Raw genomic sequence first — 25,771 nt, forward strand, 5'->3', positions numbered from 1 at the left:
GTGTGCATGCACACTTCTTTGATTATTTTTGCAGTTGTCAGATTCAGGTTTGGACCTGTACGAAGTCTCCCTTCTTTCTGCAATCTTCCTCCTCCTTGAAAACCCTCTGGAATATGACCTTCAAGCTCTCTCTTGACCGACAGTGTTTCTTTCTTCCAACCAGGAAATAAATCAAAGGGTTAACACTGCTGTTTAGGCAGCTGCATAAGAGCCCAAACAATATTTCAGTATCGTTTCCACCATTGCGGGAGAAATATAATAAAATGCAAGTAAATGGGAAAGCTAAGAAGAGGAAGAAGAGGAGGGCAAGTAGGATGGCTGTTAAAGCTTTTCCTTTCTTCCTCTGTTGTGATCTAAAGTAAACTTTTATAACCAGGACCAGAGTGGAAAGAGTCATGAGTGGGAGGCAAAGTATAGCATTCATTAGAAGCAGGTAGAAAAGGGGAAATGTTATATCTCCAAATTTCCAAAGACTAATGCCGATTACAGTGGGCAAGAAAGAAATGATCCATATTAAGGCACACACAAGGGTGGAAAAGTGTGGTGGTCGGTGGCATCGATGCCAAAGGGGAAAGACGACAGAAACACACCTGTCCATGCTAATGGCTGTCAACAGATATTGACCTGTGTTGTAAATGAATAAAAACAAAAAACTAATGTATAAATCAATATCGGTAATTGTGTTTGAAGATGAACTCATAATTCTCATAATCGATAAAGAAGATAAGCACATGAGAGCCCCAAGATCAGCAGCAGCCAGATGGAGGATGAAAGTGGTGAAAGGATTCCTCTTCATGCAAAACCCAAGAAACCAGATGACAGTTCCATTCCCCATAACTCCAAAAATGCTAATAACTGGAATTAAGACAAAGAAAATAAGTTCTATAAGATATAGTGATGATCCATGATGAAAACGATCCTCGCGGGTTAGGAGGTCAGTTCCATTTTCTGTTCCAATTTCTTCCCGTGAAGCATTCAAAGTGGACCAGGATCCCAGACTCCCGTTGTTCATCTTGCTGGATCTCTCCCTTTGAGCTAATGCTTGCTTGTCTCTTCCTACAAGAAGAAAATAAAGAAACATGGATAAATAAATAAATAAAAAGTTTTGGCTATAAAGCTCAATGATATTCAGTTGATACACTCAAACAATAATGGTGAGAATTCATGACTGATAAAGAAATAAACATATGAAGGATATTGTTCAATATTTGTCAAAATTTCAACTTCAAAGGTGGACGGGGGGGGGGATGCAGTTTCCCAATGGGTTATGGATTTTTCCTCCAAGTAAAGAAATCTTCAGGCACAGCAGTTCTGAGCTAAAATTCCCCTCTTCTGGTCTCTCCCTCAGCCTTAAGATATGAAATTAACCTCTCCTGTCATAGACATTAAGAGTGGGATGGTTGGGTGGTGGAAAAGCGGAGTGGAAGAAGGAGTTAAGCAGCTCTTGTGATTAGGGAAACAAAAGCCAGAATGAATTGGGAAGACATCTGTAATTGTATTATTATTAAAATGTGACTTTTAGCAAGCCAGGACAAAATAAAAATCAAGTCAAATTCAGATTGATAAGAAATATGAAAATCAGAAAAAGACCCACAATAGATTAGCCAGACAGCAAGATTTAGTCCATCCTGCCTAGTACTTTCTGCTCTGACTGGATGTGGAAACCAAAAATTCCTTCCCTCTTCACCAGCCATCCACCTGTATCCATTGAACTGAAGACTCCATGGAGTTATCTTGGCTCACCTATCTGCAAAAGGTGCACAGCATTGCCATTCAGCTACATTTGCCTCCTACCTTTTCTAATGAATGAAATCAAATTTGGCAATTCGCATACCATACCTATCTAAAACTTTGGATCAGCATCCCTCAGGCATGGTGAATGGGAGCAGCAAGTGGTGCTGGAATAAGCAGGTAATCAGAAGATTTGCAGAAATTGTTTAGATGCCTCATCTGGTTCTTAGCAAGATGTGTAGGATCCTTCCCATGTGTCTTCAGTTCTGGGTAATCCATTTGCCAGCATCATGTGATAAGATGGTTGTTTTGTACATTGGGTCTCAGGATAGCATTTGGCAAACTCTTGCCTTCTAAAGTTCAGTGTCCCAAGCAGGCACACTTGAGAATAGAGAGTTTGCAAGTGGTAAGCAAGCCCAACTTCTCTTTGTCCCTATCTGGAGAAATATCTTTATTGATTAGAGTGTCACCTGACAGAAAGACCAACCAGTGTATTGAGAGAGGAATCAGCTTGCCATTGGTTCTGCTGCGGAAGAACGTAGGCTGGGGTGCAGATCTATAGCCAAAGAACAAAAAAGAGAGTCCTGCTAGATCAGGTCAGTGGCCCCTGCAGTCAATTGTCCTGGTCTCACAGTGGCCAAACAGATGCTTCAAGAAGCCCACAAACAGCTTCTGAACACAACAGTACTTTCCTCCTACATGATGTTCTGCTGGGAGGCCTTAATCTCCTTAATTATACAACCCCGTTGGGAAAACTTTGACATGTGGGAGGCCAATCTGTTTTTTTGGGTGGTAGCTGGGCACACTTCTGCCTAATCCGATATTCATCAATTCTTTAAAGCCTCTATCTTTTTGGAGTACTCTTCATTCCATCCTGTGTGTGTGAGAGAGAGACCTTCTGCATGCCGCCTACCACCTGGTTCTTAGTCGCCCCCCCCCCACTCAGTCATTCAATATCCCATGCCACTGAATCTTCTTCAGTTTGTTCTGGGGGTATTATGCCATTCTCAGAGCTACTGAAGCATGCCTCTTATACAATGGTGGTATAGTTTTGAATACAGGAGTCCAAACATGGGAAGTATCAACTTGATATTACTGTGCAGGAGACTCAACAGGGCCGGCCCTAGGGCAAGGCTGGGTGGCGCGGGGCGCCAGGGTGTCCCCCACCGCGCTGAGCACAGCGCCCTCCAAGCAGCCACGCTGGGAATCGGGGCAGGGGGGGGCAGAGGGATCGTTGCATCACAGCGCCAGGGCGCCAGATATGCTTAAGATGGCCCTGAGACTCAAATATGTGATATAGAAGACTCCGTATGAGAATGGTATGCTGGGCACATGTTCATGACCGTTAAATGTCAGGACATTGTTATCTGCCACCAGAGCTATCTTGCTTGGACATCTGCAGGAGATAGGTGGGGGTTTTCTGTGAGAGGAGGCGGTTACAAAAGCATCAAACCCAAACTTATATTATGGGGAAAGTAACTATATATGCAATAATTATATGCAAAAGCATTCAAAAACATGATGGGGGTAATTAAAGATCTAGACCTCAGACCACATTCAGTTCTCAATCCTTGGGTTCCATCCTTTTGCAGCAGTCCTACAGCAAGTTAATTCCTCTCTTTATAAACATCAGATTTACTTTCATTAACAGAGAGAGAGAGAGAGAGAGAGAGAGAGAGAGAGAGAGAGAGAGAGAGAGAGAGAGAGAGAGAGAGAGAGAGAGAGAGAGAGACGGACTGCAGGAGCGAGCATTGAAGACAATAATTTCTCCCTGCCACCCATCGGGTGCTTTGTACCATTCTGATGATGAGTGTTATTTGCTCAGCCTGTTTTCTTTGTTAGCCTTTTATGTGAGCAGCTTGCCGACTCTCAATTGCATTAGAAGCCTTTGGACATTGTGGTGGGTCACTTAGGTTGTGCCAGTGAAAAGCTCATCAGCTTAAGAGGAGCCCAGTCGTCTTCTCTCCTGCTCAGAGGTGGCTCTTTGCTCTGCAATGCACAGTGGACTGCCTTGTTTCCCCTGGCTGCTTTATGCTCCTGCCCCATCCCAATCCTTCTTAATAAGTGTTGACTAGAATGATGGGTCAAGGTGAGTCTTTATCCATGGTGATTTTGGTTCTTCACCATGCAAAGGAGTCTAGTGTATGCATCAAGATATAGGCTTGATGGCTAGCATTGAGTTGAAAGTGCATTGTGGCATGATTTGGAACCATCTCCCCCCTGTATCCTCTGGGTTCCCCCCCCCCCAAACACTTTATTGGAAAGAAGAGAAACTGATGTCATGAATCACTTCTGCTCATTGTCACATTGCCCTATAAAGGTGTAGATGTCAGAATTTGGTGGATTTCAATATGCATATAGTTATAATTTCTATATCACTACATCCGTATAACAAGCAGGGCTCTTTTTCAGCTGGAACTGACCGGAACTCAGTTCCAGCACCCCTCAGGTGGGTGCCATTACAATTGTAAGAGAACAAGGGAGGTCTTCATGGTGAGTTTCTGCACCTCTATTTCTTGTAAAATAGCACAGAAAATAGGGATTATAGTGGTGGAATGTTCCATAATGCACTTGTTAAAAAATCCTTAAGAAATATTTTCTTCTGTTTTCTTCAAATATTGGAGCTCTATATGTGAAGATTTCTTTACTTCATTCCCTTTGGCAATGAATCTGTTTTCTATACCATTTCGCAAGTCATCCCTCTCAACTCAGTCTGCTGAAGCGACATTTATTTTTATTTCATTTGCTAAAACATACAACATGTTAATCCTGCAAAATAGACAATCCATGGGGTTTTTAACGATACTGCTAAAATGAGGGGGGAAATTGACAGAGTAAATGAATCCAAAATTTAAAAAATAGTGAGTACAGAGGAAAACAAGTACCAAGAAATACACCAAGAGATAGAAAATGAAGTTTTCTGAGCTATTTTGAAGTCTTCACATCTGGGTTTGAACTGGAACTTCTCGCTTCTCTCTGCAGTTTTCCTCCTCTTTGAAAAGTCTCTGGAGTATGACCTTCATGCTCTCCCTAGATTGAGCCCTCTTGTTTCTCCCAATCAGGAAATAAATCAGTGGGTTAATACTGCTATTCAGGCAACTGCATAATAACCCAACAGATATTGCAACAGATTGCACATTATAATCTGTAACTGGAGTGAAAAAACAGATTAATAAAATGCAAGTAAATGGGAAAGCTAAGAAGAGGAAGACGAGGAGGGCAAGTAGTATGGCTGTTAAAGCTTTTCCCTTCTTCCACTTTTGTGATCTAAAGTAAACTTTTATAAACAGGACCATAGTGGAAAGAGTCATGAGTGGGAGGCAAAGTATAGCATTCATTAGAAACTGGTAGAAGTCTGTATACGGTGTAAAAATGTCGATTGCAGTGAACAGGAAAGAAATGATCCATATTGAAACACAAACAAGGGTGGAAAAGTATGGTGGTCTGTGGCATCGATGCCAAAGGGGGAAGACGACAGAAACGCACCTATCCATGCTAATGGCTATCAACAAATATTGACCAGTGTTGTACATAAACAATAAAGGAATAGTGCCAAATGACATAAACAAATTATAAACATACCAAGGTAGGAGTGAAAATGACCAAAGAAGACTTACAATGGCGAAAAAAATTAAGCATATGAGTGTCCCCAGGTCAGCAGCAGCCAGATGGAGGATGAAGGTGGTGAAAGGATTCCTCTTCATGCAAAAGCCAAGAAACCAGATGACAGTTCCATTCCCCATAAGTCCAAAAATGCTAATAAGTAAAATGGAGACGGAGATAAGAATGTTTGCTATACGATATGGTAATGATCCATGATCAAAACCATCCTGGGGGGTTAGGAGGTCAGTTCCATTTTCTGCTCCAATATCTTCCCATGAAGCATTCGAAGTGGACCAGGATCCCAGGCTACCATTGCTCATCTTGCTTAATCTCAGTTTTTGAGCTATTTATTGTATGGATCTTCCTACCAAGAGAAAATAAATGTGGAGTCAGTTTTAGGTATAAAGCTCAACCATATTAAACTGAGACACTCAACCAATAACAAAAGAGACATGCTATAGTGGAAATTCATGACGGATGAAGAAACAAACACTTTAGGAATATTGTTTATTGGAATAAAATAAAATAAAAATTCCTTCCAGTAGCACCTCAGAGACCAACTAAGTTTGTCATTGGTATGAGCTTTCGTGTGCATGCACTTAGTTGGTCTCTAAGGTGCTACTGGGAGGAATTTTTTAAATTTTGTTTTCACTACGGCAGACCAACACGGCTACCTACCTGTTTATTGGAATGTTCATCAAAACTCATCAGTTTCAAAGGCTTAGAGACGAAATGCAATATTTCGGTGGGTTATGGATCTTTCCTCTGAGTAAAAAACCTGCAAACACAGCATCTGTAAGCATATAATTTGCAAACTGAAATTCTCCGAGAAGGAGTTGAACAGCTCTAGTGATTAGGGAAACAAAGCCAGAATGAATTGGGAAGGCATCTGTAATTTTATTATTATTGAAATGTGATTTTTAAAACAAAAGTGGATTAAATAAAACTCAAGTTGAATTGAGATTGATAATTAATATGAAAATCAGAAAAAGACCCACAATAGATTAGCCAGACAGCAAGATTTTTACAATGTGAAATGAATAAGACAAACCATTAGTCTATCCTGCCTAGTACTTTCTGCTCTGACTGGATGTGGTAACCAAAAATTCCTGCCGCCTTCACCAGCCACCCACCTGTATCCTTCTAACTGAAGACTCCATGGAGTTAACTTGGCCCACCTATCTGCAAAAGGTGCTCAGCATTGCCATTCAGCTACACTTGCCTTCTACCTTTGTCAATGAATGAAATCAAATTTAGCTCTTTACATACCTGTCTAAAACTTTGGATCAGCATCCCTCAGGCATGGTGAGTGGGAGCAGCAAGTGATGCTGGAATAAGCAGGTAAACAGTAGATTTGCAGAAATTGTTAAGATGCCTCATCTGGTTCTTAGCAAGATGTGTAGGATCCTTCCCATGTGTCTTCAGTTCTGTGTAATCCATTTGCCAGCATCATGTGATAAGATGGTTGTTTTGTGCATTGGGTCTCAGGATAGCATTTGGCAAACACAGGACGAGATTCTTCCCTTCTAAAGTTCAGTGTGCCAGGCAGGCACTCTTGAGCAGAGTGAATTTGCAAGTGGTAAGCAAGCCCAACTTCTCTTTGTCCCTATCTGGAGAAATATCTTTATTGATTGCCATTGGTTCTGCTGGGGAAGAACGTAGGCAGGGGTGCAGAACTATATCTGAAGAACAAAAAAGAGAGTCCTGCTAGATCAGGTCAGTAGCCCCTGCAGCCAACTGTCCTGGTCTCACAGTGGCCAAACAGATGCTTCCAAAAGACCAAAAACAGCTTCTGAACACAACAGTACTCTCCTCCCCCGTGATGTTCTTCTGGCAGGCCTTAATCTCCTTAATTTTCCAACCCCCTTGGGACAACTTTGACATGTGTGGGAGGCCAACCTGCTTTTTTGGTTGGGGCATGGACACACTTCTGTCCGGTCCCATATGCACCAGTTCTTTAAAGCCTCTATTTATTGGTATCGAGTACTCTTCATTCCATCGTGGGGGACATGGGGTAAAATATCTGTCTGAACAAGGCTTAGCCATACCTTAAGATGTTATTTCTGGGATATTGTTTGTGGGAGAGAGAAAAAGAAAGAAGGAGAGAAAGCCACTCCATTCTATTCCACTCCAATCCATTCTCAGTCCCCCCCCACACTCATTCAACATTCCATCCCACTGAGTTTTCATTGGGGTGTTAAGAGGTAGGAAGTATTTTTGCTGTATTTTTATTCTCTTTTTTGTGTATTTCATGTAATATAAGTAAGTATTTTAGCTTTATCCTCGTTCCTTTACTACTTAAGTCTTATTTGAAATATCGAAATTATGGTTTGAGTTAAGGTTCGGATTAAGTTAGGTTATGTTAAGTTAGGTTATGTTATGTTAATTTCTTTATATTATGCTAATTTCTTTTTTTTGTTAATTTTGTTAATTTGTTATTTGTTATTTTGCCAATTTATTTATTGATTTGCTAATTTGTTAATTGTTTATTTGATTTTGCTTTGTCTATTTTGTATCGTTGTATAATTGAAATAAAGTTTTTCTTTTTATTAAAAAAAAAAAAGAGGTTTTTATGCCCCTCTCAGAGCCACCCAAATCTACTGAAGCATGCCTCTTATGTAAAGGTCATACAGTTTTGGCTACAGGAGCCCGAACATGGGAAGTATCAACTTGGTGTTACTGCATATGAGTCTCATATATACGAATTTGTATGACATGCTGGGCACATGTTATTGGCAGTTAAACACCAGGACATTATTATCTGCCATCAGAGCTATCTTGCTTGGGCATGTGCAGATGATAGTCACGTGTTTCCTGTCGATGAAGATAGTTACATGTCTTGTGAAAAAATAACTATATACAAAAACATTCCCAAGCAGCCTTCTGCCCCCCCCCAAAAAAACACTAGTCTTGTCAACACTCCTTTGACTCATCTGAAAGTTTTGCCTGAGAGAGCCATGAACCTTGTCCTTGCCTGCACATTTGCATTCCAGTGCTGGACTAAGAGTGGAGAGAGCTGGATTTAAATCACTATTTAGCAATGACACTTAGTGAGCGCCCTTGATTCAGTCACAAACACTCACCCTAACCTACGTCACATAATTGTTGTAAGGATAAATACCATATTTTAAGGGACGTGGGTGGCGCTGTGGTCTAAACCACTGAGGCTCTTGGGCTTGCCGATCAGAAGGTCAGCGGTTTGAATCCCTGCAACAGGATGAACTCCCGTTGCTCTGTCCCAGCTCCTGCCAACCTAGCAGTTCGAAAGCCCCCTTGGACAAACGCTGGCTCCCTCAGCCTGAAAGCGAGATGAGCACCACACACCCCATAGTCACTTTTGACTGGACTTAACCATCCAGGGGTCCTTTACCTTTACTTATACCATATTTAGTTGGCATGGCAGAAGTGCATACCCCTTATCCCAGGCTTCATCCTGAAGGAGAGTAGGCAGGCTTTCCTGGCATCCCCATGCCTTTGCATGCTGGTGAGCCGTTCTTTATCTGGCTTCTAAAAACTATTGCTAAACAAACACTGCTGGCAAGAAGCTTTGGGGAAGAGGTAGATTAAATCTTGCTCCCCTCGTGTGCACCATGCATGTGAGTTGTGGGCGGGGGCAGGAAAAGTATCTGATATGTCCAGCTGCAGTTGCATGACATCACATCGGAGTTCTCTGTGTTTACTTTTAGTCAGGGTGAAGCATGGAGTCTCATGCAAAGTGCTCTCAATGTGTTTGATTAATAGTGCTCTGTTGTTGCCTTCCACAAATGCAGCACCGTAGCTAGGGCCGGGGGAGGGGGAGGTTTAAGCTGGGACTTTTGCCCTGGGTGAAACCTCCAGGTGGTACCATTGATGCTCCTAGCTTGCAATTCATTTCACTGTCTGGGCTTTAGAACAGCTCTCCCTGCACCTCTGTGTGTGTGAGACCGAGAGTGGGAATGTAGGGTGGGGAGAAGACTCTTTCCAAATCCTTTCCCTCCTCCTTCCTTTTCTCCCACACAGATTGTGGACTTCTCTCTACCGCAGCCTCTTCCTGCTCACTAAACCCTGTTACCTCTTCAGCTTCCTCCTCCTCCTCCTCCTCCTCCTCCTCCTCCTCCTCCTCCTCCTCCTCCTCCTCCTCCTCCCTCTGACCGCTCATCGTTGTCCCACCGCAAATCCCCTAGCTCTTCTTCCCTGGGGGTTCTTCAGCTGCTGCCTCCCACCACTTCTCTGCCCCCACCCAGTCCATGACAGCATTTTACAATGGCAATCCAAACAAGTATAGACATGTTACAGCTAGATGCAAACTTGTATTAGAAAGGGTGGCATACAAAGCAATACATGGGGTGATTATACATACAATATGATATCAAATATAGATGAGGGGGTTTGTGCATTCATGATTCTGGTAACTAGTTGTAAAACAGAGACATGGTTTTTGATGGTATAGCATGCTTTGCTTCATAACTCTACAAGACTTAGAATCATTAAGAGCTTTGGAGTTCATCTAGTTCACCCACCTGCTGAAATTCTAAACACATCCTGGAATCAATAGCCCACACTGAATACAGGTCAAGAAAAGTAATGGTAATGGATACAAAACTTACAGAGGTATAAATCCTTTGGAGCCATTGAAGCTTAATCTCAGCAGTGGATTACAAATATACACTTGTTTACTTAGGAGGAGCTAGAACGGCTTATAGTAACCAGAGTAGTATAGCTATAAGTTGTACTCTTTCAAAGCCATCACAAGGGACTTAAAACACAGGTCTCCACTTCCTCTGTATGGTTTTCTTCTTCCTTGAAAATATTTTGGAGTATGGCTTTCATGCCCTTTACACGTCCGCCTCTCTTTCGTCTCCCAAACACAAAATAGATCAAAGGGTTAACACTGCTGTTCAGAGTGCTGCACAAGTAACCATATTGCAAGCGATGCAAAGTTGGAATATTGAAAACATAATGGCCAATGTAAAAAGCATTCAGTGGGAAAGAAAGAACGATAAAGAAGAAAAGAGTAAGGAGGATAACTATAATGAGCTTTCCCCGCTTCTGCTGTTGTGTTTTAAAGCAGACCTTGATGAACAGGGTCAAAGTGGAGATGGTTATTAGTGGGAGACAAATGAAGCCATTCACAATGTACTGGTAGAGTCTGATGTGATCGTGATACTTCTTAACCGTCAGGTAGAGAATGAAATGTGTTCCAGGGAGAAGGAAAGAAAGAACCCAGATTAAGGCACAAACAACAGTGGACAAATAAGGTGGTCGGTGGCATCCATACCAAACTGGGAAGAGTATAGACACACACCTGTCGATGCTGATGGCCGTCAGCAGAAATTGACCCGTGTTGTACATGAATTGGAAAATATCTTCTAAGAATTCAAAGGCAACACCCTCATCCTGTTTGCGATTCTGAAGCCAGCGTATTTCTAGAATAAGGTCCACAGCAAGTAAACCAAAGTCTGCAACGGCGAGGTTTAGGATGTATGTGGTGAAGGGGGTCCTCTTCAGACGGAATCCAAGCAGCCAGATGACAGTTCCATTCCCCAAGCACCCCAAAATGCAAACTATAATTATTGATACACACACTATATACATTGTCACTGTCTTGTATACAAATTCTGGATCATCATTGCTGTGGCTACTGTTGGCGTAAGCGCTTGTGTTGAATGCTGCATTCAAAGGGGGCAGGGGTGTTGGGCTGAAGCTGGCCATTGTGATCAACCCTTGCTTTTGTGTTTCGTTTGATGTGGATAGTCCTGCTGGAAGACGTGGGAGAAAAGTGGGATTAGCCTTTGCAGTTTGTCAGCAATGATAAAAAGTAACATGTTCATTGGAGTCAACAAAGAGACCATGTCAAGAAGGGGCCAGATTGCCAGCAGAAGCAGTGAGAGTGGGGGGAAAGAAAAATAGTATTCAATATGAATAATATTCACTGTGGTTAGCAAGTGGAAATAACCATAGCAATAATTTCAGAAGGTTGGGTAATATGCCCACAAGCTTTGGTTGGCTGGCTGGCTCACTAATTAGTAAGGATATATATAACCCTAGTAGGCTAAACTACCCAAGCTGGCTGCTTCGTGTTGTTTGTTTGTTGTTAGCAATTTCTAATGCTTCTGCTGCTGATAGTAATAATTCTTAGCAATTAGAATATATGCAAAGTGTTTTGGATTTCTTTTCTTTTTTAAAGGATGGGAGAGGAATTAATTAGGAGAGGTTAGAAAGCAAATAAAAGCTGAACAAATGACAACAAACATTTTCTAAGAGACAGCATTTGCAAAAGAGACCTGCATTATTATTATTATTATTATTATTATTATTATTATTATTATTATTATTAAAAATTAAGATTTCACCGCCTTACCCCAGGTACTGTGACTGGAGAGTTTTGGGTAAGGCGATAAGACTCTTAAGCTGGTCTTGCAGATCTCAACAATTAAAACAATAATTAATTTGATTTTGGGTAAAGGCACATAGATTTATTTTGTTTAGGATAAAGATGAAGAGGTTAAGCCAAAAGCTTTAGAGGAAATACTGGCTTTGAGGAGGGGAGTGAAGGAGAAGAATGGAAAGTGACGTCCAAGATGAAGAAATTGTGTCATCAGGAAAAGATCCTCTACAAAACATTTCCTACCTTATTCCAACCACAGGTGTTTGCTCACAAGGTTCGAGATGTTCTCTGATGCCTCTAGGGTATTAGCTGATATCTCTTCTCTGTGTTCAAAATAAAATGCTCATCCAGAAGTCAGCACACGTTTTGGGCAGAGAATGTCAAATGGAAGATTTGTTTGTTCAGCAAGTGTGGGGCAGATAACAGATATCCTGTTAAAAAGTGCAAATCCATTAGGCATGGGTTCTCTTCCTCTTGTGAATGCATGTTTCTTTAGAACTTACAAAAACCTCAGGATATATATGCACTTTATACTTTATACTTACAGGTGTTTCTAGGGTCATAGCTGATAGTAAAATTTGACAGGGTCTTAAGCTTTTGGATTCTGGACAATCAACTGTCATATGAACTTTAGTACTGGACACTGCGAGATCAATAGCTCAAATGAACTTTACTCCAGTAAACATGCAATTTTTTCTTTAGTCAATATATGCATCTGCCTAAAGGGGGGGGGAGTGGATTTAGAATGAACTGTTTTTTATGCCATGCCCTTTGCCGGACCCCAAGAAGACATATTGGGCAAATGCTAAGATTCTGAAAATGCACAGATGCAGGAATTTTTAGATGAGATTCCTGCATTGCAGGGGGTTGGACCAGATGACCCTTGGGGTCCCATCCAACTCTACAATTCTATGATTCTATGAAATGCACCATAACACTTTAACCACAAACTGCCAAGCTAGCTTTTTAAGGAGGTAAACATGCTAGTGTGGCCGAGAGCTGAAATATATACAGAGAGACAGGGTTGGATAAGGTCCATTTCATTAAATGTTAGACATATACCTGCAGAGAAGAGTTGTGGGTGAGGTAACTGACTATGACTAAGAAATCCCATAGCTATTAGGGCAAACAAACCCCTCTTGCGTCAATGGCAAGCCTATCTTCTTACCCCAGCCACACTAGGTTCTGTGCCAACCACCACCCAAAAGCCAACTATTAAGGATAAAGCAGGCACTGGCTAAGGCTACTGCCTGGTGCAACTATAAAGTCCACAAGACCTAACCAGCCATAGGTCACGGGTTTATCAATATCTGGGCCTGAATAATATTTCTCTAAGTCTTCCACTCAAAATGGTCACAAAGCCAAGGCCCTCAACCAGACCCTCCAAGTGTCCCTATTTTCCAGGGATATTCCTGGATTTACAGATGCCGTCTCAGTTTCTGATTTGATCCCATAATGTCCCACTTTTCCTTAGGATGTCCCTATTTCCACTGGAGAAGTGTTGAAGGGTATGGGGTTATGGGATCCCCAAGGCAAGGAGATAAGTAACTATACAACCTTTTGAAGACATCTGAAGGCAGCCCTGTATAGAAAGGGCAGTATATAAAAAAGTAACAAACAACAACAACAACAACAACAACAACAACAACAACAACAACAACAACAACAATGTTTTAATTATGCTTTATATATGTTGGAAGCTGCATTGTCACGTGGATGGGGTATTATTATTATTATAGAATAGGTCATCCCTATTTTCATCTGAGAAATGTTCAAAGGCATGGTCATTGTGCTGAAGCCAGGCCTGCTCTAAAATGGCTGGCGCTGGACTCTATAGCCAAAGTGGGTCTAAAATAGCAGAGCCACGAGCAGAGCTAATGGGGAAGGGCAAGTGGCTGTAGCAACAGAGCAAGCCGATTGGGCGCCTGGGGCGGCGCGTGTGCCCTGCAGCCAGGTGGGAGCGGGGAGAGCCAGGGCAGGATGCTCTGTGGGGCCTCCAGAGTCTGCCTGCCTGCTCCCCCTCAGCTGCCTTAGACCATTTGGGGAAGCGCCGAGCCTGTGGGTGCTCAAGCCACTGCATCACTCCCAGGAGAGACGCATGGCTTGGGCGTGCTGCAGGCCCCGTGGTGAGTGCCGCCCGGCATTTTGTCACCCCCCCCTTAGTGGTGACACCCGGGGCATACCACTCCCACTGCACCCCCTTCCTCCGCCACTGGGTGGCTAATGCACACACTCAAATCTGAGAGAGCGATGGCCATGGGGCCCTAAATTGCAACACTCGTGGCACAAGCCAAACCAGCCACCAAGGGGACAGCTCTGTGGGGCGTGTGCTGCCCAAGTCCCACATTGTTCTTTCGACCAAGCTGCTCAGCAAGGGCTCACATGCCTGAAAGACACAGAGCAGGAGAAGGTAGCCGAGCTCAAGGTTTGCCTATCTGCCAACTCAAAAAGTGCCCTGCCAGGTTCCCACGCTAAATGGAGCTCAAACGCCCCAAGAGACACCAGCAGTAAAAACAGAACAGTAGAGTCAGTAATTTTGAATAGCTATTTTATTAGCAAGCAAATACCTATATAAGTACAACGTCCATCAAACACCACTGAACACTCTCAATCGTCTATTCATCCTAAAGATACATTAATATAGACCAGCACTGAGTGCACATGCAAATGGTGCTTCAGAATAGGGCAGAGGAGGGTGTATGGAAATGGGGCAGGTCTGTGTGCAAGGGAGAGTTGAGAAAAGAAGGAAAGAAGAGGTAGAAAAGAGGGGTGAACATGAGACTGGTGTGCTTGCAAAGGGGGCCGTGCAATAAGAGAGAGGGGGAGGCTTTGATTGTTTGCCAACCTTCATCTGAGTATCACAGGGTGGTTTACAGTATAAAAACACAAAAAATACATAAGATAATGACACACAAAATGATGCCCCCCCCAACACAATTTAAAAGGCCATAGATTGTACAACTAGTATAAGCTCTGGGAAAAGAGGAGAGGAATGATCCCTCACCGTTCCCCCCAGGCACCTGATGATATGTAAGGAAGGCACCAGGCAAGATTCCCTGGGGAGAAGATTCCACAAGTGGAGAGCCATCACAGACAGGTTCGTTTTCATGTTGTCATCCTCTGGACTGCTCTTGGGGGAGGCAAACAAAGAAGGACCTGATTATGATTTCAGGGTCCGAGTTGGTTCATATGGCGAGAGGTGGTCCTTGAGGTATTGCAGTTACGGGCTGTTGTTTCTTTCTTTAAAAAAATCCTGTATCTGGATGTTGCTTTAGAGGCCCCCAACCTCTTATTTATGTTCCTCTATGCACACTCTATGGGCAGGATGGAATGCATCCCAAGGGTTCCTCTTCTTCTCTCCAGCTTCTCTCAGATTTTCTCTTTCTGCATTAGGCACGGAAATAGGGTTGATCTCTGTGAAACGGAGACTGGAGCGGGGTGGGAGGAAGACGGTGAAGGGGAAAGGGGTGAATGTGAAAATTGGGATGCTAAGGGGCTTACCACGAAGCAGGGAGGAGGATGCATGGGGATGAGGTTGAGGTTGAGAGCAGGGGCATGAAAAGGGTGGCGAATAGGAGGGGGCATGTGTGAAAGAAGGAGGTGCAGATTCTAGTTTACTTATTAGATGGTGACATCTACCCCCTGCCCTGTTCCTCTGTTCCTCTCTCAGCTAGTTTTATGGTGTAGCCTCAATCCATGCAGAGGCAGGTGGGAACCATCTTGAAGAGGCAAGCTCAATGTAGGCCACTGCAAATCATCCCATATTCTTTGAATAATAATAATAATAATAATAAATAATAATAATAATAATAATAATAATAATAATAATAATAATAATATTTTATTATTTATACCCCGCCCATCTGGCTGGGTTCCCCCAGCCACTCTGGGCGGCTTCCAACAAAATATTAAAATACAGAAATTCATCATACATTAAAAGCTTCCCTAAACAGGGCTGCCTTGAGATGCCTTCTAAAGGTCTGGTAACTGTTGTTCTCTTTGACCTCTGGTGGGAGGGCATTCCACAGGGTGGGTGCCACTACCGAGAAGGCCCTCTGCCTGGTTCCCTGTAACTTGGCTTCTCGTAGCGAGGGAACCGCCAGAAGGCCCTCGGCGCTGGACCTCAGTGTCCGGGCAGAACGATGGGGGTGGAGACACTCCTTCAGGTATACTGGATCGAGGCCGTTTAGGGCTTTAAAGGTCAGCACCAACACTTTGAATTGTGCTCGGAAACGTACTGGGAGAAACGGAAGGTGAATCTTGAGCACAGTGGGTAAGAATGTGTGATTGCCTGATTGATAAATCTTTTGGAGCCATCATAACTTAGTTTCAGCAGAGGGTGCCACTTCATCCGGACAACTTTCTTCCTCTTTGAAAACATTCTGAAGTATGCCTTTCAAGCTCCTCCTAGGTCTGCCTCTCTTTTGTCTCCCAACCAGGAAATAGATCAAAGGGTTAATGCTGCTGTTCAGAGTGGCGCACATGTAGCCATATTGTAAGCGATGCAAAGTTGGTGACTCAAAAACATAATGGCTTATGTAAAAGGCATTCATTGGAAAAGAAAAGGAAAGAAAGAAGACAAGTGCAAGCAGGATGACAGTGATCAGCTTCCTCCGCCTTATCCGTTGTGTTTTAAAGCAGAACTTGATAAAAAGGATCAAAGTGGAGAAAGTAATGAGTGGGAGGCAAATGAAGCCGTTCACAATATACTGGTAGCACCTTATATAGGTGTGTTCCTTCTTAGTAGTGAGGAAGAGAAGGAAGTGAATTCCAGGGAAAATGAAAGAAAATATCCATATCAAGGCACACAAAATGGTAGACAAATGTGGCGGCCGATGGCATCGATACCAAAGGGGGAACAGGACACAAACACACCTGTCGATGCTGATGGCTGTCAGCAGAAACTGACCAGTGTTGTACAGGGATTGGAAAATATCTTCAAAGACTTCAAACACGATGCCTTCATCCTGTTTACGGTTTTGAAGCCAGCGTATTTCTAAAATAAAGTCCACAGCAAGTAAACCAAAGTCCGCAATGGCAAGGTTCAGGATGTAGGTGGTGAAGGGATTCCTCTTAATACGGAAGCCAAGCAGCCAGATGACAGTTCCATTCCCCAAGCATCCCAAAATGCAAACTATAATTATTGACACACACACTATATACACTGTTACTGTCTGATATATATATTCTGGGTCGTCATTACTGTGGCTGTTGTTGGAAAAAGCACTTGCATTGGATGTTCCATAATATTTCTCTCCAGCACTCAAAGGGTACAGGGGTGTTGGGCTGAAGCTGGCCATTGTGTTCAACTTTGGCTTTTGTGTTTTGTCTGGTGTAGAGATTCCTGCCTGGAGAAGTGCGAGAAAAGATCACGTTAGCCTTTGCTAACAAGGTGAACAAACTTTTTCAGTTTAGTCTTTCTTGCTTCAGTCTGAGAAACCACTGTTAAGGTGAAATGCTTCTTATTATACCCTTTCCAGTTAAAGTTGCATTTTCAGAAAGACACATACAGACAATAAAGTTATCCTACCACTTTCCATTGTTTCATTTTTCTACCCCATTGTTTGCAGAGGACATGAAGCTATCCCAATTGGACTTGCTTGCCTACTTTGAATGCGGCCATCCAGAGCAGTAAAGAAGGCAAGGCAGGTGAAGGAATGGAAGGTTCTGGAACAGAAATCATGCAGTGACAGACGATAGTTTCACTCTTGCTGTCAATGTCTCATTTCAAATAGTAGAATTTAGTTTTCTTTTCTCCCTCTTAAAAAGTGTGTGTGTTTGTTTTTGTTATTGTTGTTGTTGCTGCTGCTTGTTCTTGTTGCTTGTTTGCATTTCATACTATCCTGGTTCTAGTAGAGTTCTTTTTTTTTTCCTCTGTAAGCAGTGATTTTTCTCCCTTTAATAGTATCCTGGTTCTATACTTGTAACCCAAAAGCCAGCTCTTTTTTTGCACTTAATCAATTGCAGAAAGCTGAACTGGGATGGGAGTGCCCCATCCATCTCAAGAGTGCCCCACCCAAAAATACCCAGAAGCAGCAATACCACTGGGAAAAACATGGGGACTGCAAGGGTGACAGTCACCATCCTGCCGTGACTTTGATCCATGGGGAAATAGCATCAGAGGAACACACTGTTTAAATGACAACAGCAGAGAAGGCAATTTGGAAAGGAAGAGATGGATATGAGCAAAGGCATTTGGAAATAATTTACCTTCATTCTGGATGAAGGTGAAGATGTTAAGCCCAAAGCTTTTGTCTTTAAGGTGGGGTGTGGAGGAAGGGAGATTTGAATGTGGCCTCAAAGAAGAGGAAGATGTGTCACCAAGGGGGGGGGGAATCTGCACAGAATGTCCTACCTTAATTCCAATCACAGATGTTTGCTCTCCAAGCTGTTCTCTTAGAATTCTAAGGTCTGAGCCAGTATTTCTTCTCCGTTGTCAAAACAAGTTGCCGATCCAGATGTTAGCACTCAGCTTTGAGCAGAGAACATCAGATGGAATATCATGTTGCTTCAGCAAGGGTGGGGCAGGTAATTGATTGTTGGGCAAAATACGCATCAACCGAGTGGCAACAGCGGCAGGGCCGACGAAATAACAAAGTCGTCTTCAGTATCTCTGCTTGCTTTTATTTACAATTATATACACCACACCCCTCTACTCCATTCCTCTCATTTCACAATAGATCACCACCACACCCATGAACCATTTGCTTAAATACAGAATTCAAAATAGTCAATTACCCAATCACATTACAGTAAGCAAACTCTACCTTCAATTATTCAAATTAGCAAAAGCTCACAGGTGTGCTAACATTCAGAACAAGGTTACAAACACACATCTCTGTGTAGCACCATTGACCACATCAGTCTTAAAGGAAAAACCCAACAACCCCCTGCTGGTCAATGATGCGTAGCAGTAACATTTAGCATTTTCTGTGTATGTTTAAGATGCGTAGCTGTTGGCAAAGCCTTTGTGAAAATATCTGCTATTTGCTCTAGTCCAGCTACGTATTCAAAAGTAATAATTTTTTCATTAATCATTTGTTTTGCAAACTCCAAGTGTAACCGTAACGTTCTGGTACGTTGGGTATTGCCTTCTGGTGTCAAAATGGCTATTCCACTTTGGGAATCAATGTGCACAGGTATTGGTAATTTTACTTTTATTTTTAGGTCTGCAAACAACTGCAAAAACCATTCAATGTCTCTGATGGCTTCAGAACATGCACAAAGTTCACTTTCTGTGGTTGACATACAAATTATATGCTGTCTGCGCGTTCTCCATTCAAATGGACATTCATTGTATCTATAAACAAAACCAGACACACCTTTATATTTGAAATGTTCAGACGCATGAGATGCATCACAAAAAATATCGAACCCTGAGTCATTATGCGCCTTAAAATGTAACCTGTAATGCAGTGTGTGTTTAAGATAAAGCACCACTCTTTTTAACGCTCGAAAACACTGCTTGGTTGGATTCTCCACAAATGTGGAAAGAAAATTAAAACTGAAAGATATGTCTGGTCTGGACACGCGCTGAATAAAGTTCAGCTTTCCTAATATCGACCGGTAAAGTGTTTTGTCATGAAAAGGTGTATCCTCTTTAGTAAAAGTAAATCCACATGTTAATGGGGTTTCTTTTCCTTTTGCGTTCTCCAAATTTAGCACTTCTATTAAATCTTTAATTTTTGCAGTTTGATGTACAGCAAAAGAACAATCTGCAGCCCTGTCTATTTGCATGGACAGGTAATTCTTAACTTTCCCCAAATCTTTTACATCAAAACGTTTACAAAGTTGAGAAAGAAACAACTGGTATTCCTTTAAATGTTTACATGAAAATAATAAATCATCAACATAAACGGCCAATTTGACAACAGAATTTCCACATTGTTTGGTAAAAATGCAATCATCAGCTTTCCCCTGCGCAAACCCAAATTCAATCAAGGTTTGTTTTAAAGTTTCATGCCAATTCCTGCCACTTTGATGTAGGCCATACAGAGATTTGTTTAATTTACAAACTACTCCAGGTGCAGCATCTACACCATCCGGAACTTTCATGTATATGTTTTCATGCAAATCAGCATTAAGATAAGCTGTGGAAATATCACAATGGTACAATTCGCACTCATTTTTAACAGCGTCTAGCATCATCAACTTTATACTTTCAAACTTCACACTCGGAGAAAACACATTCTCATAATCAATGCCTTCCAATTGTTGGTAACCCCTTGCTACTAACCTAGCTTTATATCTCATAACTTTATTTTTATCATTAAGTTTTACTTTGAACACCCATCTTGAGTCTATGACCCGCATATCAGGTGTTTGCTTCACAAAAGTCCAGGTGTTATTTTGATTTAGAGATGCAAGCTCAGAGTCTATCGCTTTCATCCATTGTTGAGCTTGTGACTTTGGCATGGTTTGTATCTCTTTAAAACTTATTGGTTCAAAATTAACATGGTTACAATATACATTGTTTGCAACTTCTTCTATTTCCTCATCAACAGTAGCAATATTTCTACGTTTAAACAACTGCTCCTGTCGTTTCTGCCTTTGTAGCTTTTGTTCATTGATGTAACGCTGTGGCGGTCTAGTTATTCTACTGGAGCGTCTAAGCTCTGGTAAACTTTCACTGTCAGCTTTTAAATTTCCTTCCAAAACTTCAGAAATGCGGCTAGTAGAGGGCTTTGGACTTAAAGTATGGTCTGAGTTGTCCATTGCCTCTTGTTCCCCTTTAAACTCACATTCTCCAATCTCTGACTGATTACTGTCAGGATCGGTGTCAACTGGCTGCTCGTTAGCATCAGCTGTACTCTTTGGGGATATTTCTTTAAGACCATCACTATCTTGAAACTCAGCTACACCATCCCAGTGTACTGAAGGTATAATGCTACGGGTAAGGTGAAACTTTTTTGTGTCTGGTAAATAAATGCGATAATTCCCTTGTTGATATCCCATAAATTTACCCGGGATACCTCTTTCCTGCAGCTTCCCTTTAGCTGGGTAATGCATCATAACATCACTGCCCCAAATGCACAAATACTTTAGATTGGGATGCTTTCCAAAAAGCATTTCATAAGGTGTTACTGTTAATGCAGAATGATAGGATCGATTCTTTATATGAGTATAACAGCTCAAACATTCAGCCCAGAAGCTATCAGGAAGTTGAGCATCATGGAGCATTGTTTTTATCCCAGATTGTAGGTTTTTGTTAACAACCTCAGCAATCCCATTCTGCCAGGGACTCCTGGGTGAGGACACTTGGTGTACTGTCCCCTGCGCATTTAGGAACTCTTCAAAATCCTGCGACATAAATTCACCTCCAAGATCAGAGTACAGATTTTGTATATTTTTACCAAAATGAGTCTTAACCCAATTGCAAAACTTTTTATACATTTCTAGTGCTTGAGACTTCTTAGAGATTGCATATGTCCAAACATATCTGGTTTTCTGGTCCACAAGTGTTAGCCAGAATCGGGACCCTCCAAGTGATTCTGGCAATGGTCCTACTAAATCACAGTGAACCCTTTCGAAAGGCTCTACTACTTCTCTCATAGTGCTTTTGCCCTTTCGTGCCACCTTAATTTTATGTTTGCAGCATGACAGACAGTTCATGTAAAATTTACACGGTTTAATCTCTAGACCATGCACTATATCCCTTGTTTTCAAAACATCTGCAAAGTTTTTATGGCAAAGTTTGCGGTGAGCTTCATGTAGGCAGTTTTTATGTGGCTGGCAATTTGCCAACCCCTGCCTGCTCCTATTGGCTACACCACAACATCTATTGCTTCCTCCTGAAGAGGAGTGAAACTTGAGCCTGTAAAGCCCATGAGTCTGTTTTGCATAGAGAACCTGCTTGTTGGCCCGATAAAATTGGCACATTTTTTCAGTAAATTTAGCTCTAACACCTTGACGTGCAAACTGATAAACTGATAATAAGTTCCCACACAGTTCAGGGCAATAAACAACATCTGATATAGTAATATTCAAACTATGCAGTTTTATAGTACCCTTTCCAAGTGAGGGCAAAACTATTCCATTCGCTAAATGCGCATTTCCAGTCTCTGGTGTGTAATTTATGAAGAGACTGCGATTGCTGCACAAGTGCTGCGATGCGCCACTATCGATGATGAAGAAGTCCCAGTTACCTCTTTTAACTTCACAAGCCTGTGGTTCTGCAAAGAATGCTTGTGGCTCGGGTCGACTACCTCGTTGCGGTCGCTGCGAAGGCTTCCATGCCTGAGTGGCTGTGTGTCCCTTTTGCGACCTAGAGGAAGTCTTTTTTACTCTTTGCTCTGCATTCCGAAGCAAAATGTCCCAAAAGGCCACAGGCAAAGCATTTCTTGTTGGCTCTTAAAGCTACAACATCCCTATTGTCATTTGAATGCACATTCTGCTCTTTGGGAACCGACATAACAGAGGCGTCTCGCCTGTCCAGCTCCGCCATCAGTTTTGCAGTCACGCCTTCAATACTCAGCTGGTCAGGAGGGACCAAAGCGAGCTGGCTTGCGACTGCATCATACTCTTTGTTTAATGAGCAGAGGATTATAAAACAAAATTGATTAACAGGAACCACAACGTCTCTTCTCAAAAGCTCCAACCTGATTTCCTGTAAATGTCTCAGGTGAGCTGCCAAGTCACCGCCAGGTTGCAGCTTTGCCTGATAAAGCTGGCGGTAAAAAGCCAAGGCTGACGCAGACTCTTTTCTCAAATGGACCGCAGCCAAACTCTCCCACATTTCTTTAGCCGATGTTTTATCTCTGATATATACAACTTGCTGGTCGGACACTGCTAAGTTTATAAAGGCTTTGGCTTTGTTATCCCCCCGTATCCATTCAGGGGTGATTATCTGAGGAGGGTCATCTGTGGCGTAGTCAAACAGGTCCTTACATTCGAGTAATCCTCTCATTCTAAAGGACCAAAGGCTATAATTACCATCAGTTAGTTGAGGATAGGTAAGTGCCATCTTTTCGCCGTCATCCATCCTGGATATACTTATGGCTCCTTTTCGACCGGCAGATAGCTCAGCTTCGCAGCCCTCTTAGCAAGCAGTTCAAACACCCATGCACAGTTTCTGGGCCCATAACCGGATGTTGGGCAAAATACGCACCAACCGAGTGGCAACAGCGGCAGGGTCGACGAAATAACAAAGTCGTCTTCAGTATCTCTGCTTGCTTTTATTTACAATTATATACACCACACCCCTCTACTCCATTCTTCTCATTTCACAATACATCACCACCACACCCATGAACCATTTGCTTAAATACAGAATTCAAAATAGTCAATTACCCAATCACATTACAGTAAGCAAACTCTACCTTCAATTATTCAAATTAGCAAAAGCTCACAGGTGTGCTAACATTCAGAACAAGGTTACAAACACACATCTCTGTGTAGCACCATTGACCACATCAGTTTTAAAGGAAAAACCTAACATCCTGTTAAAATGTGCAAATCCATTAGCTGGTGTTTCAGAAAAGGCGAGGTTAGGGTTAACTTCCTTTCCCGGGATGCATCAGCAATCCCCTGTGTGCGCTTCAAATTGTTTTGGTTGTAAATTAGCAAAGCCTCAGAAGATATTGGCAGTTTGTAGTTGCAGCTGTTTCAAGCTTAGTGGCATCATGTTGCAATAATAGTCAGATTCTGTACTGAATCAACGGCGACAATGGAGCTTTTCAATCTGTTGCATCTTCAGGCAGAGCTGTAAAAGGTTGTTGTCAGAAATCCTGGAGAACGCCTGTCAACCAGTGTTAACAGTACTGAACTAGAATCATAGAATGGTAGAGTTGGAGTGGATCCCAAGGCCCATGTAATCCAACCCCTTGTGATGCAGGATAACTAGATGGAGTAATAAGTTTAACTTGGTATAAGGCAGCTTCCTATGTTCCTGCTTTCACAGACATGCACATACCTTAAGATCTGAGCTGTGGACCTGACAGAGGCCAAAACAGACTGAAGGAAAGATCAGGACAAAGGAATCAAACCCAAGGTTTTTCTGTAAATGCTGCTTTTGAAGAGGAGTGTAATGAAAGAGAGGGAGAAGTGGGGGCAGCACAGAGAAGGAGGAAAAAAGCAGGAAGGAAAGATTTCATGCTTCAGTGCCAGCCCATTAAAAGTGTTGCTTTAAAAGGATTCCAAATGATACTGCAAATGGTTTCTTGCTGCCTTGTTAAAACACCAGTTCCTGATTACGCACTCACATTGCTGTATTCTATCCCTGCAAGCAACTGCTTTATGCTCTTGCCCAATTTTATCTACACTACATCTGGGATGAAAGAAGACCGAGGGATTTCAAGCCTCAAACATACTACTTCCAACCAATCATTTGATCACAGATGAGAACAGACAGGTTTGAGATATTCCAGAACGTCATACAAGACTCCCCTCTCACAAGTGTGCTACGTGTCAAATGTAACGTGATCATATACTTGAGTTGGCAAAAACACACACACCATAGGAACATGGACTTGGTTCCTTAGAGCATGCAAAGGTTCCAGATTCATGGAATCCTAGAATCATAGAGTTGGAAGAGACCACAAGGGCCATCCAGTCCAACCCCCTGCCAAGCAGGAAACACCATTCAGTCTTAGAATTTTCGGGTAGGGCTGGAAGAACACCAAGCGGTGATGGGAGTGTTTTCAATTGTGTCTGTCTCCATGTGCACCCATTGTTTCGTCTTGTCCTATAGGATTATGTGGTGCACTTGGTTGGCGATGGAGTAGAGTTCTATACAGTGGTACCTCTGGTTGTGCACGGGATCCATTCCGGAGCTCCGGTTGGATCCTGAGGAATTCACAACTGAGGCTGCCTTTTCTGCGCATGCGCATGGCTCGTAGAGCGCTTCTGCGTATGTGTGCATGGCGAAACCCAGAAAAATACTTCTGGGTTTGCCGCATTCGCATCCTGAAGGATACACAAGCAGAGGTGTGTGTATCCAGAGGTACCACTGTATTGGGAATCCCCTACCCTCCCCCTCACACATGCCAACAAAACTCACTGCAGTCAACTGAAGGCAAGCAACCAAGCTCTGGGCTCCTTGCAACTTCTCTCACTGGAAAAACAAACAAACTAATAAATGAATGGGAAAAGAATCTGCCCACATATCGGTGACACAAAAAACTCGCACATACATTATGTCAAAGAATGAAAGTTTTATACCCCCCCTTCTCTCCCCCCATGCCTCTCTTCTCTCCCATCCTCATATGGTCTATAACATTAGTGTCATCTGACTAAATATTGTTGTTGTTTACTTTCACCACCCTCAGAGGTTCAGGGGCTGAGTGCAAGGAGATATAACTTCTGTGTTACACACATTAAGTTGTGATATTCCCTCCCTACACAGATGCATCTGGTACCTTCATTATGCACCTTTTACCATATACAGATCCTGCACCTCTTTATCCTGGCCTTTGACACCCGAGAGTCTGGTGTCAGGTGCTTTTAACATGCTTTATTAATAGTGCTCTTCCGCAAATGCTTTCAATGAAAAGTCTCTTTGATCCAGATGAATACAATTGTGCAGTACTGATATTAATATAAACTTTGAAATCATTAATCAAGAAGCAAACTGGTCTACAGGATGGCACTCAAGTTGGATCTCTGTTGAGTTTTACAATTAATATTGCTTTTACTTTGTTCTTCGATTCAGGAAGTTTACCTTTCTCTAAACTCTCATTCTTATCCCAACTAATTGTTGCATCAAAATAATAATATCATAATAAGGCAATCTCTTTCATGCATAAATCATATAATTCACATTACATCATGAATCATATTTCAGGATTTCCAGATAGCCATCCTTGCTGCTCTCTGGATAACCATAGTATAGCAAGCATCACAATCTAAAAACATCACTCAGCAGTTGGAAAAATAAAATAAGTGGAGATCTCTGAAGCTCTTCAGACATATACACTGTATGGTAAATGCATTTGTTTGAATAAAAAGCTGAAAGGAGCATGCACTATAATCAGAAGAGAAATGCAAAAGTTTCTGATTACCGGTACTTTGAAGACAACATACCAGGTTTTGCTCCTGGAACTCTAGCTCCTCTGTATCTTCCTTCTCCTTCAG

The 25,771-nt window shown here is 42.3% G+C and overlaps 3 protein-coding genes across 6 annotated transcripts; all 3 read right to left on the bottom strand.

The window, feature by feature from the left end:
- Positions 1-43: 43 nt before the first annotated feature.
- LOC118089680 (proto-oncogene Mas-like) lies at positions 44-1,012 on the bottom strand. The gene has a single exon (XM_035124449.1). The coding sequence runs from the start codon at positions 1,010-1,012 to the stop codon at positions 44-46; it is 969 nt and encodes a 322-aa protein (XP_034980340.1).
- A 3,587-nt stretch (positions 1,013-4,599) lies between these two features.
- On the bottom strand, positions 4,600-5,692 carry LOC118089679 (mas-related G-protein coupled receptor member H-like). Its single transcript, XM_035124447.2, has one exon. It carries the CDS (start codon positions 5,652-5,654, stop codon positions 4,671-4,673), a length of 984 nt encoding a protein of 327 aa, XP_034980338.1. The 5' UTR covers positions 5,655-5,692; the 3' UTR covers positions 4,600-4,670.
- Positions 5,693-9,612: 3,920 nt separating this feature from the next.
- On the bottom strand, positions 9,613-25,771 carry LOC118090453 (mas-related G-protein coupled receptor member H). Of its 4 annotated transcripts, none has more exons than XM_035126199.1 (3): positions 25,721-25,771; positions 11,945-12,132; positions 9,613-11,072 (listed from the first exon to the last, which is right to left on the bottom strand). In XM_035126199.1, exon 3 carries the CDS (start codon positions 11,023-11,025, stop codon positions 10,060-10,062), a length of 966 nt encoding a protein of 321 aa, XP_034982090.1. In that variant the 5' UTR covers positions 11,026-11,072; positions 11,945-12,132; positions 25,721-25,771; the 3' UTR covers positions 9,613-10,059. The 4 variants fall into 4 exon arrangements, with proteins under 4 accessions (XP_034982090.1, XP_034982091.1, XP_034982093.1 ...); XM_035126200.1 differs by lacking the exon at positions 25,721-25,771 and adding an exon at positions 12,247-12,307; XM_035126202.1 differs by lacking the exon at positions 25,721-25,771 and having other exon boundaries at positions 9,613-11,069; positions 11,945-12,294.

The sequence above is a fragment of the Zootoca vivipara genome, chromosome 8 (genome assembly GCF_963506605.1).
Source record: "Zootoca vivipara chromosome 8, rZooViv1.1, whole genome shotgun sequence".
Taxonomy (NCBI): domain Eukaryota; kingdom Metazoa; phylum Chordata; class Lepidosauria; order Squamata; family Lacertidae; genus Zootoca; species Zootoca vivipara.

Coding starts and splice junctions, on each gene's coding strand:
- LOC118089680 (XM_035124449.1), bottom strand. CDS start 1,012: ATGAACAACGGGAGTCTGGGATCCTGGTCCACTTTGAATGCTTCACGG.
- LOC118089679 (XM_035124447.2), bottom strand. CDS start 5,654: ATGAGCAATGGTAGCCTGGGATCCTGGTCCACTTCGAATGCTTCATGG.
- LOC118090453 (XM_035126199.1), bottom strand. CDS start 11,025: ATGGCCAGCTTCAGCCCAACACCCCTGCCCCCTTTGAATGCAGCATTC.